Source organism: Rhea pennata, chromosome 9, assembly GCF_028389875.1.
Source record: "Rhea pennata isolate bPtePen1 chromosome 9, bPtePen1.pri, whole genome shotgun sequence".
Lineage (NCBI taxonomy): Eukaryota > Metazoa > Chordata > Aves > Rheiformes > Rheidae > Rhea > Rhea pennata.
The window spans coordinates 20,095,517-20,112,697 of NC_084671.1; the positions used below are offsets into that span (position 1 = coordinate 20,095,517).

Below are 17,181 nucleotides of genomic sequence, written 5' to 3' on the forward strand. Positions count from 1 at the left end.
GAAAACTCTAGATATTCTACATTAGCATAGGGGGACAGTGAAACATGAACCTGTTTGAAATTTGTGATTTTTTTTTTCCAATTCTCTGTAGGTCTCATTAGGTGGTGTTGATCTCACAGTGCGGGTTCTCACAACAGGTTACTGGCCTACTCAGTCAGCCACACCAAAGTGCAACATCCCTCCAGCTCCTAGACATGCTTTTGAAATATTTAGAAGGTATGTATTAAATAAGGCTTTTAGCTAAAGGTGTTAAGAGAAAACTTTCAAACTTTAAGTGACAGATTTGCCAAGAGTTAAGGACATGCTCGAATACTGCTTTATATTAGTTCTTGTGAAAATGAGAGAATGCAATATTCACATTGGACAGTTTGGGTTTGGAGTTTTTAATTTGATTTCTAATAAGATTTAATTTTTATTAAAAGCAACTGTTAAAAGTTTCTTACAGTATCCTTAATCTACAAAAAGTCTATAAGTTATCTAAAGCACTTTCTTAACTTTCTTATTAGATAATAAATGTAAAAAAAAAAAAAAAGTATTGAACTGTAATGTTTTCAATTATATTACAGATTTTACTTAGCCAAACACAGTGGACGACAACTGACACTCCAGCATCATATGGGTTCTGCAGATCTCAATGCCACTTTTTATGGGCCTGTTAAAAAGGTAAAGTGTCAAGATTATGAAAGTACTGTACCTTTTTAAAAAAGGTAAGTGACTGCCCATTTATGCTAACTTCAGAATTTTGGAAAAGATAAACCTGTTTCCTGATTATACAGGAAGAAGAAAAAAATACCTTTCATCACCCTTATAATTTGGTTCATCCTTTGTAGCAGTTTAGTTTTCACATGTGTTCTCTAAACCTGATTTGAATACATCACTCAACATCTGGGTTTATTACATCATAGAAAAGCAGTAATTTTTTTCTCATAAGTAACTTCAGAATCAGTCAAAAGTGAAGTGGAATTTGTTTCTCTTCAGAGTTATTTTGGTTTAGTTAATATGAAAAAGTATTCTTAGTCCAAGTCTATACTGCTTTTCATATGCAGAGTGTTAGCAATGTATACAACATTTTTTCCAAACATGAGAATCTTAATATGGTTTATAAAAATATGACAATATTTGCATTAGAAGAAAGTGAGTTGCTGGTGCTTTAGACCAATTCCAAAATGTTAAGCTAGACAAAGTAACAGCATGAGGCTGGGAAAAAAAAGAAGGCAAGGCAAATCCAAACACAAAATTAAAACAAAATTCTTGTAGCACAAGTATTAATAAGGTGAGTTAGTGAGAGTGTTAAAATTATATTACTGCCAGACAAGCACTCTGGTAATTTTAAAGAAGATAAGAATAAAGAAACTTGAGAGTGGTCAAATATTGGAACAGAGTCAAGAGATTCAATGGAATCTCCATCCTTGGAGATACTCAAAACTTGGCTGGATGCGGCCCTTAGCAACCTGTTCTAGGTGGCCTGACTCTGAGCAGTGATTGAACTATGTGACCTTCAGAGATGTCTCCAACTAAAGTCATTCTCTGATTCTAATAAACCTGTTGGAAATGCTAGCTGTGTCACTAGGCATATGCTATTTTGTCACTTCTGTGGAGTGAGATATTTCGTTATATAACTTTCCTCTTACTGAGATAATATTAATTTGGGTGTGGAGAATAATCTAACAGTAGTTTTATGATTTTAAAATAGGAAGATGGCTCGGAGGTTGGTGTAGGGGGTGCCCAAGTAACTGGCTCAAATACGCGGAAGCACATATTGCAAGTCTCCACTTTCCAGATGACGATACTAATGCTCTTTAACAACAGAGAAAAATATACGTTTGAGGTAAGAGTTGTGTTTTTCTCAGGTTATTTTTAAATAACTGGTAATTTCATTCTTGCAAATAATTATTGGCATTGTTTTAGGCTTTCTTATCCATTTGAATAGTCTTTTGAAGAATATGCGCCTCTGATCCTATTGAAATGTGAATCAGGCCAGTAAATACAGGAAACAGATTAACAGTAATGCATCTGGGGGGCAATCCTAGAGAAGGCAATTAATTGGGAACAGATGCTTTTTGGAAAGTTGAAGAGGATTGCAAGCGTGGTTATTCTTAGGCTATGGGGCTATACAAAAGCTGAAGTTAGAATGTAGCAGGTGGGTCCATTTGCTCACTTTATCCTTGAGAAATGGACCCAGGGATGGAAAAAGGTTTGTATCCTGTTCTCTTACAGACTGAAGTACTTCGTATAGCAGGCGAGAGTGAGCTGTTGAAACAAGCAACCAAAGAACGTTCTTTGCTTTTCTAAGCTAGTGAGCCGGAAAGGGCAATGAAGACAAGGTCCAGATAGATTCCTGATGGGAAGAATGAAGTAGCCTTTCTAGGGAAGGTTGATGTTGCCAGCTGATAAGAGATGCTGAGAAGGCTTTAGGAGTGGAGAGGATGCTGTGCTAATGTGTTATTTTTGAGATGTTGAAAGGCTTTTTCTGCCATGTAAGGCTGTTGGTTTACACAGATGGTACCAATTAGTAGTTTGGTTTGTCTTCTGTTGGAGAGAATGTTGCAGACCTTGAAAACTGTATAGGCACAACTTGAAACTGAGAGGGTATCCATTTTTTCCCCATCTACTATTGACTGTGCAATGTATAATAATCACTACTTTTGTTTGGATTTTGTTCTTCAGATTATTCATCGTACTCTTAGCTTGTTAATACGAGAATGTTTCTTTGACTCCATCTCAGCTGGCATCAAGGAAATCAGGGTTTGAAGAGAGCCTCTTCATAAGCTACTCATAAGCTCCTCCCCCCCCCCCCACCAAAAAAAAAAAGATTTTAGGGACAAATAGCCTCTTTGTTGTCAACTCCATTTTAGGAGCATTACAATTTAAGTACTTTCTCTGTGGAATACTTAAAAGAGGAAGGAGAGAGAGAGAATGTGGTTTCTTTGGCTTGTAACAAAAGGTTTCTCTTGTTGAAGGTGGTGTTGAAACTGATGTAGTGGCTACTTTTCTTTCACAGAAGTTACAGGCTTTATGAGCAGAACTCTTCAGGCATCATCTATGTATGGATGAATGATACCTGGTACAGTAGTGAAAATTACGATTTTTAAAATGTGCTCTAAATCAGAGGTTATTTCCTTAGGACTGGATGATACAGAAGGATATCCACATTCTCCTGATTGTGTGTGTGTGTGTGTGTGTGTGGGTGTGCTTTTTTTTCTTCTTAGAAGTTTTGAGCTCTTTGTGTCCTACTGTATCTAAAAGGCATTCTTAAGAAAGCATACTTGTTTTGTTTAGCTTCCTTGAGGAAAGAGGTGGAAGGTGTCTTTAACTCAAACCAGGAGATCTTATGACACATTAGGGCAGAACGAATTTTCTTTGTTCATTTATTATTGAATACCATGATTAATTACTGAATGCTGGACAAATATTCATGCTCCTTCCTGTTAAATTAGTGCTTTTACTGCAACATAGCCTGAGAGATGAATGGTGCGTAAGTGCTTTTACAGATTCACAGCTGGACAGACTAATTACAGTTGCCTTTGCAGTTGGTTAAGAATCATTAAATACCAAAGTTCTAAGTGAACTTCTAATACTCGAACATTTTTTTCTGTTTAAAGTTTGCAGTACGTCTCAGTATTTTAAAAGGTGAAATGCACATTTTTAATGGTGAAGTCAGAAATGAGGAGAAAATGGTTAGTTCTTACTTTATCCTTAGTTATAAGAAGCAGGAAATAGCAGTTGTGACTGCAGTGGAAGTAAAGCTGCTGTATGATTCAACATAAGGAGACAAGAGAACTTAAAACTGCGTTACCCTTTTTCTCTTTTGCTGCTCTCTGCTTTGGGAGAATTATAAGTTGAAGTCTATATAAATGAAAGACCATCTAGTTTGACAATACTTTGCTGTTTCAACAGAACAATGGTGTTTACACTACCTTTTTTCTTCTAATAAACTGTGTGTGTGTGTGTGTGTGTGTGTGTAACTTGACAGGGGCTGTTCCATGCCTAGAATCATCTCTTTTGTAGCCTCCAGATATAGCTCATTTGGTAAAGTTTTTAGAACTGAAATTGTGTAATAGGTACTGTTCTTGTGCATGACTACAGTATCCTCTTAAAATAAGGCATTTCCCTATAGAAATATGTTCATAAAAATGATATTCTTCAGATTAAAGGAAAAAAGAGTACAGGAGCATCTGTTATTGCCTTTCCATTCATATTCCTAGCTTTTTTTTTTTTTTTTTTTTTTTAAATAGGCTTGAAGACATGTTTGCTTTCTTCTACAGTACAATTCTTTCTGTAGTTTTTATTTTAAAACTAGCTTATGCGTTCTGAAACCCAAATTTTTCACATATATTAGTGGCTGAATTGGGAAGCTACAGCATGAAGTAAAATAAACAGAAATACCTTGTGGTTAGGATAAGGATCTTTAGCAGCAGAGACCTCAAATTTCATTTCAGTTCTTCATTTCACTTTTACCAGCAGCTGAGTGAATATATTATTTATAGAAAACAACAGAGTAAATGTATTTCTTTATAGAAAACAAGATAATTTTGAATGGATTAATTTTAGTCCTTTGGCATTGGAAATCAAGGTTTGGGAGTCCGCTTCACACAGGCAGTATGCTAGCTGTTAGCTGGATTTGGTTTTGTAGCCTCAAGTTTTACATTTAAGTAAGTTCTAAAATGTAAGTGCTACCTTCCTCTAGTTTGCTAAAATTCGGCTGATCATGCCATTTCAGTAAAGTTCTTCTTAACGTGACCATTTAAAGCATTATGTCTTTTCTGTCTTCTTTTTCTTAATACTACTTTATGCTGAATCCAGAAAAAGTCCATGAAGGAATCAAAGTGGCAATTGTGTGAAACGCAGTTGTTAAAAGCAGTAACTTTCTATGAGCTGCTTGTGAATAGGCATTTTGATATTAGCAAATAGTTAAGATACTTGAATACATACCACTTATTTCAAAGACTGAAAATTTCTGAATGCATTATTCTACGAATACTAACGACATTGACTGTTGGAATAATATTTCTCAATCATCCATAAGCAATATGTATCAGCAATTTTGAAATGGCATAATTCAAACTTACTGAGTTTTTATCTACCTCATTGAAATGAATTTGTAGTAGTGTGTCAGAAACACAACTTATACATGTAATTTTCCATAAAATCAACATTGCACATGTAATGTTAAGCCCACAGTTGAAAAGTATGGCATGTTTTCTGTCTGAGCCTTGTCATTGCAGAGATCCGGGAGGACAGATGTTGAATGTAGGCTGCATGGTAGTTAATGACTGAGACCTGCTAGGGGCCAGCACATCTAAATTTTTTTGTCTCCGTTTTCCGGAGTACATGACCACAAAAGAGCATCATTCTCTTCTTGACTGGTATTACAAAAATTGACTGCATGAAGTAAATAATACCATTTAGTAAAACCTACTGTATTCTGAAGTTTGACTTTCTGATCACGGTTTAAAGAACTTAAGTAATTTACAAATCTCAGCCTTCTGAACACTGGAAGTTGTTACTGTTTTTAGTCTAAAGGTCATCAGTTTGACTTCCATAACATGAGAACTGGGAATGGCTGGGGACAACAGGGAGGGCTTGACATTACACGCAGAGCGTAAGATGGGGAAGGCAGTAGTGCGACAGTTCTCGTATCAGGTTGATGATTTGTGAGATTTGTCTTTCTCCAAAAGTTTAGCCGCTAGAGGTACCTCAAGAATGCAAAGGAATGTGGAATCAGAGATGTTTGCGGTTTGTTCAAACTATCAAAGGGTAAAATACAGATACTGCTGTAATGAACTCCTGCTAAATAAGAGCTCTGGCAAGCTACATTTGTGGAAGTGGGTAGTAGGTGGCCTACTTTTAAAGCACTGTAAATCATTCTGCATCCAGGCTAACGTGATGGCTTATCTAACGTGGCTTTCAGCTAAATTCTTAAGGATACTGGGAGGTGAAATTGTGCAAGTGTTTTTACAGAGCTGTGTAGAACATCCTTTTGTAGATTCTTAAATTAGTTGCAATGTAATATTTTGTTCTGAATTCCACTTGAAGATGCCCAAGCCAAGGGACAAGGTAGGGTAGGGCTGTAAATAAATTGTTTCATGATATTCAGAAAGGAGGATTAACTTCATCTAGAGTGTTTTGTGTGTGTTGGTGAAACTAGACCTTGCTTACTTTCATTTGTAAAGATCTTGTTTTCATAAATGTTTTTGCATTCAGCAGCATTAATGTACGTCTTCATTAGGAGTGCACATGAACATCATATATGCTTGCCACTACTGACCAAGTTAATTAGAAGTTTTAGTTTCATTCTCTTCAGCAACTGTTGGAGATAGTGAGCAAATCCTTTCAGCTTTCTCAAAAGCTGCAGTGGAATGTAACAGCTAATTTGTTATTCTGTTTTCAACTCATGGTAACTATTTACTTGACAGAATTCACTGTCTATGCATTGACCCCTGTTGATTGTAAGCAATTTTGCATAATACCTTTTGGTACTTTTTTACTGAATGAGTTCTGACCTTTTAAGCCATGGAACAATAGTATTCATCAGTTTTGCAGGCTTCAAGACTCGCAAAGCATGGTACTATTTTTGCAATAGACATAAACTGATGAAGATATGTTTCTCTAGGAAATTCAACAAGAAACTGATATCCCTGAAAGAGAACTGGTTAGAGCCCTACAGTCCCTTGCATGTGGCAAACCGACACAACGTGTTCTTACAAAAGAGCCTAAATCAAAAGAAATAGAAAATGGTCATATATTTACAGTGAATGATCAGTTCACATCTAAACTACACAGAGTCAAGATTCAGACGGGTAAGTGGGTTTTTATATTCTTCTGTCTTGCAGCCCTCAAATTGTCTTAGAATGTTAAATTATCTTTTGCAGGATTGATGCTTATACAAGTAAAAGAAAGTAATATTTTTTGACTAGTTGCATCAATACGAAAATTTAAATACTGAGGCAAATGTAGAAGTCAGGTCAGTTAAGCCTTTTGCGTTTCAAAATCTGTAATTGTCTTTTAAAAGGAGGTGCTAAAAGAGAATGAAGTTCAAATTAAATAGTAAAATAAAAATTGTCAAGCTACTTGTCTGATTCAGGAAAAAAAAAACAGCCTGATAAATGTGTAAACTGTTGTACTTCTGCAAAATTATCAAGTGTGTTTTTTATCACATGACATAAAGGTGCTTATTTCCAAGTGCCAGGTAGCTGTAATATCTTTGTGTAATGGTTTGAGGGGAGTTAAATGAGAAAAGTTAATGATACTGCTTACCTAGCTCACAGAAGTGCTGACTGGTATAATGCATAACTAGTGTTGATAGCCTCTGTCTAAAAAGCACTCTAGATGATTAATTTCTGGATTGTGTTGCTGTAGTTATGTTTCCCAGACAGCGTTCTAGATGATTAGTTCTTAAATCATTTAAAAATATTTTCTCATTCACAAATCTTGGTACATAAAATACAAAGCATTATTGGCAGAAGTTCAGCTATGTTTTAAGTGCAATAGCAGTAATTCACATATTATTCATTGCACGTAATATAATTTATTAGGCTTCCTTTGTGCAGCAGGTTTTGTCCAGGGGTGGAAGCACTTGAAACACAGTAGGATAATGCTTGTAATTTTCCTGCATATATCCTGCTGCATAAGCAATAGCTAGACTGTCTTTGTATGGCGCATGGAGCCCTATGGTGTGAACACATTTGCTATATCTGGAGAATAGTGTGGTGAGTGGGAGCACAGCAGCCCAACAAGGTTACTCAGAACCCTCCGATCAGGGCCCAAGGCATTTCACTGGCATAATTAAGCCTAATTGTGGTAACTGTTAAAGTTTTTATGAAATTTAGCTTTTCCATTACACAAATACATATGAATTATTGTTGGGGTTCAAAATAGTTTTAGAGCAATCTTGATACTTGTGGTTTTACCATTTTCTGCCACAGGAGACTTTTTATATGTATCTCTTTAAAACCCATAAATGCTCGTGGCTTTTGAGAGAAGAAAGGCTGAGGGAGAATGGTAGCAGTGTGAGAGAAGGGATTGGTTATAATGAGGCTGGGGAGAAAGGGTAAGAAAGGCTAGCCACAAGGGCAGAAATAATAGACAGCAGAGTATGAACGAGAATACAGGTGAGTTGGAGAGGATAGAAAAAGTAGATGGTTTCTTCTGAAGTAAGTTTTGAATCCTTTCTTTTTTCTACTGTTTACTGCATTTTGCCCAGTCATCATGATTGGATTATCTACAGAAAATAGAACCAGAATACTAAATTTCATTGTAGTGTTAACAGGATTAGGTTTTTTTCCCCTTATTTTTCCCAAATAAAATGCCATAGAGCGTTCATAAAAAAATGAGTTAACAAATTATTCACTGTATTAGAGAGAGAAATATATAATGGCAACAAGTGGAGGTTGGGTTAGGGCTATAAGCAGATCTGAGTACTGCTCAAATTTTAACATAGGAATGTTTTAAATAACAGATTGTTACTTTGTCAGTTGCTATCAAAATATGACAGAAAGTGTTAATATGTTCTTGTGGATGCTCTTCATTAAAAAACAAACAAACAAAAAAATTTTAAATGTCAAGACCCAGAAAAAATACAAATTTACTTCTGGTTGAAATTAAACAATGAAGCTAACACTGATACACAGAAGTTGATTTTAATTTTGCTAAAGCATTTTACTGTCTCTTTTTTCTTTTAAGTTGCTGCCAAACAAGGAGAATCTGATCCAGAAAGGAAAGAAACAAGGCAGAAAGTAGATGATGACAGAAAACATGAGATAGAAGCTGCTATAGTTCGGATAATGAAATCTAGAAAGAAGATGCAACACAATGTGCTAGTAGCAGAGGTATACTTGCACACACTTTTGATATGGACTTGGGAATTCTTTTTTTTATTTTAATTTGCATAATTCTGAAAGGCTTTGGGGAGATGTATTTGATCGATCAGTTCCGGATATCTAAAAATATCTAAATCAGAATAAAGTAGTGTAGGACACACTCATGGGTATATCTGCTTTCCCTTATTCCTGTTAGTGCCTATTTTGATGTCATCGAGTTTCTTAATATATCATTCTACAATGAAAAACCTTACACTTATTATTAATTGTGTTCTACTTTGAATGGGTTACTAAGTGTTGGATCCTAGTTTGAAAATTTGAGCTATGAGAGAGAGGAGGAGAGACGAAAAAAGGAAATGGAAGAAAAGGGAGGGAGGGAGAAGAGAGAATCCTGCTGCTCTTAACTCCTGGGTTTTTCAGCTTCACAGATAGGTGTTTTCCACTCCAGAATTTCCTTACGATTGTGAATATGAGAGGATTATTCCATTGTGACTCTGAATCACTAGAGGCCTGTACTTTGAATCAGATCCCAAAATGAGCAAGAACCTGATGTAAGAAACTGGCAGAACTATGCAGACTGCTTTTCGTTCCTCACGATTGTAGCTAGCCCCAAAATATTTATTTTCTCTGATTATTTTGGTCAGTTACGAAACCTTGTGATCTTACTTGACCTGCAGTTTTATGTGATTGTTTCTTATGTTTTAGGTAACTCAGCAGCTGAAGGCCCGATTCTTACCAAGTCCAGTTGTTATTAAAAAACGTATTGAAGGACTTATTGAGAGAGAATATTTGGCACGAACACCTGAGGATCGCAAAGTATACACTTACGTAGCATAAAATGTGTTCAGAAAATTTGATTTATTCTTGGACTATACTCTTCGCATGAACTGGGAGGTTCTTTTAAATCATTAATATTAAGACGACCATCTCTTCTATTAAATTACAATACATGTTCTAGACCATTCAGATCAAGCCTTTTACTCCTTTTGAGAGTTTTCAACATCAATTGATTGAGCTTCAGGCTTTTCAACGTTATCCCTGTAGAGATCATCCTTACAATTCTTCGGGAAAATGTGAATGTGCCGCGTTTGTTTTCAATACTGTATGAAAACAGAAAAATAAAAACAAATTTAGAAAATACAGCTCATTAAAAAATAAAATTGTTGGAATTTCATTTCCCCAGATCTTCAGTGTTGATGTAAATGTGTTTCTGTAGTGTTGCTTAGCACTTCGCGCATTGTATAAGTTGGGTTTAAAAGAAACCGCAACTGGTAAGACAGAATTCCCAGTTATATTGCTCTGCTTCAGATGTTTCTTTAACTAGCCATGTTTAATTTAAATATTTGGTAATCTTACAAAGACCCAAGAATACAACTTTAGCATGTTTCACTCTTCCAGCTGCACTCACTGTTGTTCCAACAGTATGAATCAGGAACTTTTGGGGGCTCACAAAAGACCATAATAATTTTGGCTTTCCCTTCTGTAATTTGAGTTCTTCTAAATTAAACTCTATATTGATTAGGTTTGTTCTGGTTTCTTTATAGGAAAAAGGAAAAGATTTTAGTGTGTATAAACTGTATAATATTTTTTGCTGTTGTACTCACTGCTGATAGTGAATTGTACAGGGCGATGTTTTTATTTCACTAAGTGTAGACAAAATAAATTTAAAATAAATGGTTTAGTGTACACAGACAACTAATTCAAGTGTGTTAGAGTACAGGGTTGACAATTTTTGGAACTAAATACCGTCCCCTGGGGAAATGTTCTGGGATTATATTTTGTCAATAAACATCATAGTGGGTCTACGGCCAGTGGGTTCCCCTTCACAAGTACATGCTCCTTGAAATTAAAGGGAAGCTAGTGTGCACTATTTGTTTTAAAAATGCAATCTAAATATACAATAAAAATTGTTATCGTAATGAAATTCAGTTCTTAGCACTAGAAATTTTTTCCCCTTTTGTCTCTGTGGTACAAAAATAGATGAAAAATTGCAGTTCAATGACATCATTATTCTGATGGTTAGAATTTCAGTTTGATGTGTGCATTGTACTGCAGAGTTTTTATTTGGCTGTATTTTTGACATTGCAAGATGCACAGTTTCTTGGCTGTAACTATTTTTCTGTTTCAATTCAATACGTTTTTTTTTTCTTGGTTCACATTGTTTTCATCCATAGATACTGAGAAAATGTATTTGGCGTGAGCTTTCCAATACATAGAAGTGGAGTTGAAACAAAAGTTGGTTGTAGAGCATTAAGATGCTGCCAGAGCATTTCTTAATTAGCTGTATTAAGTGAATATGTTGTTGTAGCGGTGTACTATAGCAATTTGATTTCAGTAAGAGTATTTTTGATACTATATCCCCATTTTCCCCTTCCCTTCTGCCATTTAGGATATAAAGACTGGTTTTATTATTCAGTGGTAGCATATTTCTACAAAAATGAATGGCTTGAATGGCAGTAATATTTTAGCTCAAGTATTCTGAATGTTGTTACTTATCCCTAAATCGAAAAGGCTTTTTCTTCAGTTTTCTGCATAAAATAAAATAAAAGGAATCCTTTTCCCTTGCCCGCACCCCAACACACATAAAGATTTAGTTTTTAAGTAATCAAAGGGGAAGGGGGTCTTAGCTTCCAGAGAGCGTTGGTCAAGAATTTAGTCTAAACAGAAAACAGCTATGCCATCAGCTATTCAAAAAACATATTTACTGGCAATTATTAAAATACGTACATGTCTGTGTATCTACATTATACAAGGGTCAGTTGATAATGCTTTTCACCATTCTCCAGTAATACTAGAAATGTTGCAATTTTTTAGCCATAGTACAAATACTAAACATAGGGTTGTAGTAGAGTCTGGTTTTGGGTTGTGTCTTCAATTATCAGAAAAATCTTCTGCCAAATTTAAGTCACTCTTCTGTGTATGAGTTTGAAGGTTTTGGTTTTTTGCCTATCATTTTTTTAATAGCATTAATGTTATGATACTTGCATGTTAATGCTTTCCAGTATGCTTTTCAGGGAGGATTGGGCTGACATCCTTTTCTTCGTGAAGTTCATAGAGATCTTGACATTGCTGTGTGTGACAGGAGGATTTCGTTCTGGGCATTGTAAGTGTACTTTGACCGTGCGTCAGCTGAAGCGTTGTAACCCAGTCTGGTTGCTTTTCGCAAGCATGGGACTTGGCATACTGGGCCTGAATGTTAAGTGGACGGCTGTGTAACTGTGTGATCTGTGGGTTTTTGCAAGTTGTGTGGGCAAAGTGCTGCTAAAAGGATAACAGGTGGTGATGGCTATTTTCAGTAACAAATACCAGCGCATAGTTTCTATTTCAAATTCAGTAGAATTTTAAAGACAATTATTTAGGCAGGGACTTCTACTAAGTGGCTTTTTGGAAATGTGTCCTTTACCATTGAACTAACAGATCACGATGCCAAGAATTTCAAGATGAAAATGTGAAAATTTCGGTCAGGGAGAACAAGACGTGACTATGAGTCTGTTTAAGGTGAGTTTGATGCTTATGCCTTCACATTGTTTGTCTAGATTAGTGAGATTTCTTTTACAATCTGTACTAGAAGTCTGCTGTTCCTTAGCTAATTTCAGTTCTTCCTTTCTAAATTTGCACTTAACTTTTAAAATAATTTTGTTAAAATTTCATCAGAAGATTTACATGGTTGCATGTATTTGTGTAATTATTAGTTTGTTTTCTTTGCATGAATGTACAGTTAAACGTGGTAGCAACAAACATGGAGTTTAATTCTTTAAAAATTTTAAAATAAAGTAGCTTTTGAGTTTCATGGCTATCTGAAGATGCATAGGCATCTTTAAATTGGATTTGTTCATGTTTTAACGTGGTATCTGGCATGGCAGAAGTGAAAGCTAATGTGAAAGTAGAATGATACTATTTTAAATGAAAACAGGGCAGACTCTTAATTGTCTAACTAGGAAACAGCTGTGATAATGTCTCACGATGTTTACTACTTTATTGGGTAAGCAAGAACATCCACATCATTGCAACTTATCCTCTTATATTTTGTGGGTTCAGAGTAGCAGGTCTCCCCAGATTAGCTGTACTGTGTGCAACTTGTTCATATGTTTTGGTGTAACCTTACTGATGTGACTGGATGACTTAATGCAGTAAGATGCTGCTGTGTTGGCATTAATATGTGCCAATTTTATGAAACATCTGTTTGTGAAAGACCTGTCACGGTCCTGCTCTTTTCTTTGCTTCTCCTCTAGAAGTTGAACTTTGTTAGTGAGTGGCTGGGAGATGATACTTCTAACGTTGAGATGAATATGAAGTTTACGAGTAGGAAAAGTAGTAACATCTGAATTTGTGGAGAGATGTTTTATTGTTTATGCCTCCTCACCCATGCTGCAGTTCATCCCAAAAGCTTTGCTTTCATTCTAAGCACAACAAGTGCTAAGGATGCCACCAGTCTTAGCAACCTCACTATTCTTTTCACCCTCTTTGAACCATAAGTTGCTGTAGTTTAATTTGTGTGCTGTATACTTCAAAAGTTGACAAAAGTATTGATGTTTGAGCTGTCAGAAGTTGAAGTTAAAAAGGTGTCAGTATATTGTGTGTTCTCAGGAAGGCTTAAGTAGCGCGGTTCAGCAAGTTTGCAATGAAATGCTTTTCCACTGTCACTGCAGGATGCGTCCTGTTAGGGGCAGCAAGGACAGCACGTCTCCAGAGCGCGAGGGAAGCCTGCAGTGCCAAACTTGGTTGGAGACTCAGAGCTGAGCGTTGAGAGACAGGTGTTGGGTTAGCACTGAACAAACCTTGTGCACAATATGGCTTTAGTAAATTAAGTTCATCACATACTAATATGGTAGGTTGTGCTGGTTGTTTTGTGCCATCCTTGATGAAAGTGGTAGCTTATTTCCCCCATTTCTATCTTGTGCTTAGTGAACCTGCAGTGGGTTTTAAGGAAATGACCAGCAAGGCACTAACAAACCCTGTCAGGACTGGGCTGTGGGTGTCCATCCCAATGCTGGTGTGCCGCAGGAACGTTGGCCACAGAAATCAGGATGGCTTTTGCCCTCCTGAAAGGAGTATTTCCCTAGCTCTTGGAAATCTATATTATTTCATGCAGGTTTTACGCAGAGTGATTAGTTTCAATAGTGAACCATTATTTTGCAGTTTATGGAGTAGCTTAATGTCAAGCATAGCACTGTGCAAATCATACTGATCTGCTGTTGTTGTTTCACAGGTCCTGTTGCAGTGTGGTGGCACCAACAGCGGGAAGTGACCGCTCAGCGCCATTTAGAGATTCATTAAGTGATGTCTGAAAGGCAGGGACAGCACTGTGAAGATACTAAACACCGAGGTGCTGAGAGCAAAAGTACCCATTGATTTCTTTAACACTGACCTTTGTAGGAAACATCAAAAATTTACTAAGGGTCTTTTTTCTTACTGGCACTATACAATGCCAAAGTTCAGTGTAAACAATACTATAAAAATATGTTGACCAATACCATTGCTCTGCATCAATTTGTGGGTCACATCTTCAAGCAGGAAAAATGCCTGCTCAAATCTGAAGAAATTCAGCACAAGTTGAAGCTGCACAATTTGGCTTTGGCACTTGGGAAGGAGGTATGTTAGTTGGTTATTCCCTTGAAGGACTTGCTAGTCATTACTCTGCTTGGAGAAAACTGGTGATTTTGCTTACTTGGAGAAGCAGGCCAGATATCAGAGAAGTGAGTATAACCCTAGTCTTGGGAAGTCTTCATTCAAATTAGACCTATTATTAATCATTTCTTATCTGAAACTCGGGTGAAATAATAGCATCTGAACCTTCATTGCTCTGCACTTCTCCGTTCAGTTAGGTCAATGTGTTGTGGTTATAGAAAAATAGCAAAGTGGAATAGTATTTTATACTCGGTCTGCTCGGTTAGTAATGTTTCAGAAAATGAAAGCAACAGAAAGGTGAGGTTTCAGTTAGGAGTTTGCAAATAATATTAAGACAAGACTAAAAACACTATTCTTAAAGGTAGACTATATGCTCCAGGTTCTCGAATTGCTGTGCTTTCTGCATTTTAAGTTTCCCTTAGGTGGTAGTTGCAATAGAAATTGTGCTCTGAAAGTCCAGTGTAGATTGATCTTAGTAAACTAGAAACAATTATGCTTTCTCTCTAGGTGGGCTGTTAGTGTTATCTGTATTGGTAGGTTTTATCCTCTTGTTTTTAATCTTATTTATTACTCTCGTTATGCTAGTGCCCAGAGACCTCTGCTGTGATCATACTGCATTTATCCTTTATTTGGAGAGACACGATTGGTTCTGGCTTGGAAGAGCTTGTCGTTGCCTTTGCAACTACCATGAATTTCTTTGTTTTTGCAACTGTTGAAATTAAGCCAAGATTTTAAGGATCAGTAAGCTATTAAAGCTTCAAGGAGAAGGGGACAGAGGGAATAGTTAGAGACTTTTCCAACAGATAAATCTGTAATACAGCTGGCACCTAACCTCTGCGTTCTGCTGTGACAAATAACGTGCTTAGTTACTCATCGTTGCATGCTCGAAGCAGGGCAATGGCTGTCTGTCCTTTGCCTGTATTTCCAAAACACATGTACAAATCCAATGGCTGCCATGGCAAGTGACTTACAAGAGAAGCTGATACCCAGACAACACAAGCCCGTCTCCTAAAAAGACAGTTTACTTACTGCCTCAAGACGTGACTGGAGGTAGAAAAGTGGAAGCCTTTTCCCAGGTGAGAAATCCTAGACCAGAGGAATCCTTGTTGACCACTGGGTACCAACTTACTGTTCCACTTTTCCTGCTGTGGAGCAGCTGGCAGTACATTTGGGAAGGAGGCTTATGATGGGAACCAGTTCATATTTGAGATGTTTCTGATTGGAAATATTAACTCTGGATGGTGACATAGTTTAGAATAGCTCAGAGACTGTCCTAAAATAGGTAGAAACCCACCTAGAATTGTTATCTTCCAAAGGAAAACATACTCTGGGTACTTGAGGGAGATACTTTGCAAATTGTGGTTCTGCAGTGTAGTCGTTCTGTCTCATTACATGTTCAGGTAGGGAGACTGCAGGCAGTACTTCTGGCTCTTCAGTTTTCTAATGCAGGTCAAAATCTCACCTTTTTCACCTGCAAAGAAAATCTTGCAAATGCAATTGGAGTGTAACTAACACAGTAATATCTGCCTGGGTCTGTAGACTCTGAAAAATAGTCTGCCTTCTCTCAGCAGCTTTTATCCTAAAGCATGAAAACTTAACTGTGGCTAGGAGAGACGGGCCTGTTCCACCTTCTCTAGTCCCAGAACTGCTAGGCTTTATTAGCTGTGGACAAGACTTGAGGGAATTCCCTGCAGAGATTGTAGTCTACATACACATGTGGTTGTGTTTGCCCTAACAGAAATTGGGAGAGAGTCTGCCAGTAGGTATAACTTTCGTTCGTTGTTTATGAATATCCTTCATTACTTCTTTCCTTACAATGAAAAGATGATAATGAGAAGGAAAGCCCTAATATGCTCAAAGCCAGTGTTAGAATCTACCATTGCTTTAATATGGTCTTTGATTTTTATATGCTATTTTTTCTTCCCAAAGTTTCCTAGGGTGTACAAAATCTCAGTAACATCTGTGTTTCTCAGACCTTGCAGTCCACTTTCTACTAATATTCACAGTTGTTTGATGCTTGGATATTGTTTCTCATAAAATTCTATTAAAGATGAGGCTAATAATCTCCTGCAACTTGTCTGTCGCAGCATTTGTTACTGGGTTAGTTAATTATGCATATCTGCAGTTCACACACAATGTGGGATCTAGGCCAACACTGGAGTTTTTAATTTAGAATTTTGAGTGTTTTATTCTGTATCTCAGGAGCATTGTCCTCAGGAAAAGTAGTAATTAGAAGCCTTCACGCCATGAAGATGTGATTTGTTCCTTTGGCTGAGGCCCGGATTCATTCATGAGCTCACTGTCCCCTGGAGACTTGCTGTTATTAACAAGAAGTAGGGTGCTGTTTCTCTCAACACCTGCAACTGGCCTTCTGGTATTTTTCTGAGAGTTGTCTTCATGAATACTAAGTATAAGCTGATTAAACAGTTCACTAGATCCTGTAAGTCTACATTTAATTTAGATGTGCCTGTTTTATTGTTCCAGAAGGTTTTGAATTGAACTGTAAGTCATATAAAGTTTTCTAGTTTAAATCTTTTAAAAATGAATTTGTAAAGCTAGGCACTTAGATTCAAACTTAAGCAAGCTGACTCCCGTAAGTGATGTTCCTCCCTTGCTCCACAGTGGCTTGGTGGGAGTGGAGGTGAAAAGCGCTTGTGAAGATCGATGCATGTATTCCTGGTGACAATATAGATGCTAATACAATACAGTTCTGCAAGCAGGTGAGTCTGTTCAG

The 17,181-nt window shown here is 36.8% G+C and overlaps 1 protein-coding gene across 2 annotated transcripts in view; it reads left to right on the plus strand.

The window, feature by feature from the left end:
• Positions 1-10,003, plus strand: part of CUL3 (cullin 3) — a 55,921-nt gene extending 45,918 nt beyond the window's left edge. For both annotated transcript variants that reach the window (XM_062582869.1, XM_062582870.1), the window contains exons 11-16: positions 92-216; positions 567-663; positions 1,694-1,828; positions 6,614-6,800; positions 8,683-8,828; positions 9,525-10,003. In XM_062582869.1, coding sequence (XP_062438853.1) covers positions 92-216; positions 567-663; positions 1,694-1,828; positions 6,614-6,800; positions 8,683-8,828; positions 9,525-9,656 — 822 coding nt within the window. In that variant the 3' untranslated portion in view covers positions 9,657-10,003. The remainder of the gene's footprint in view (positions 1-91; positions 217-566; positions 664-1,693; positions 1,829-6,613; positions 6,801-8,682; positions 8,829-9,524) is intronic.
• The last annotated feature ends 7,178 nt before the right edge of the window (positions 10,004-17,181 follow it).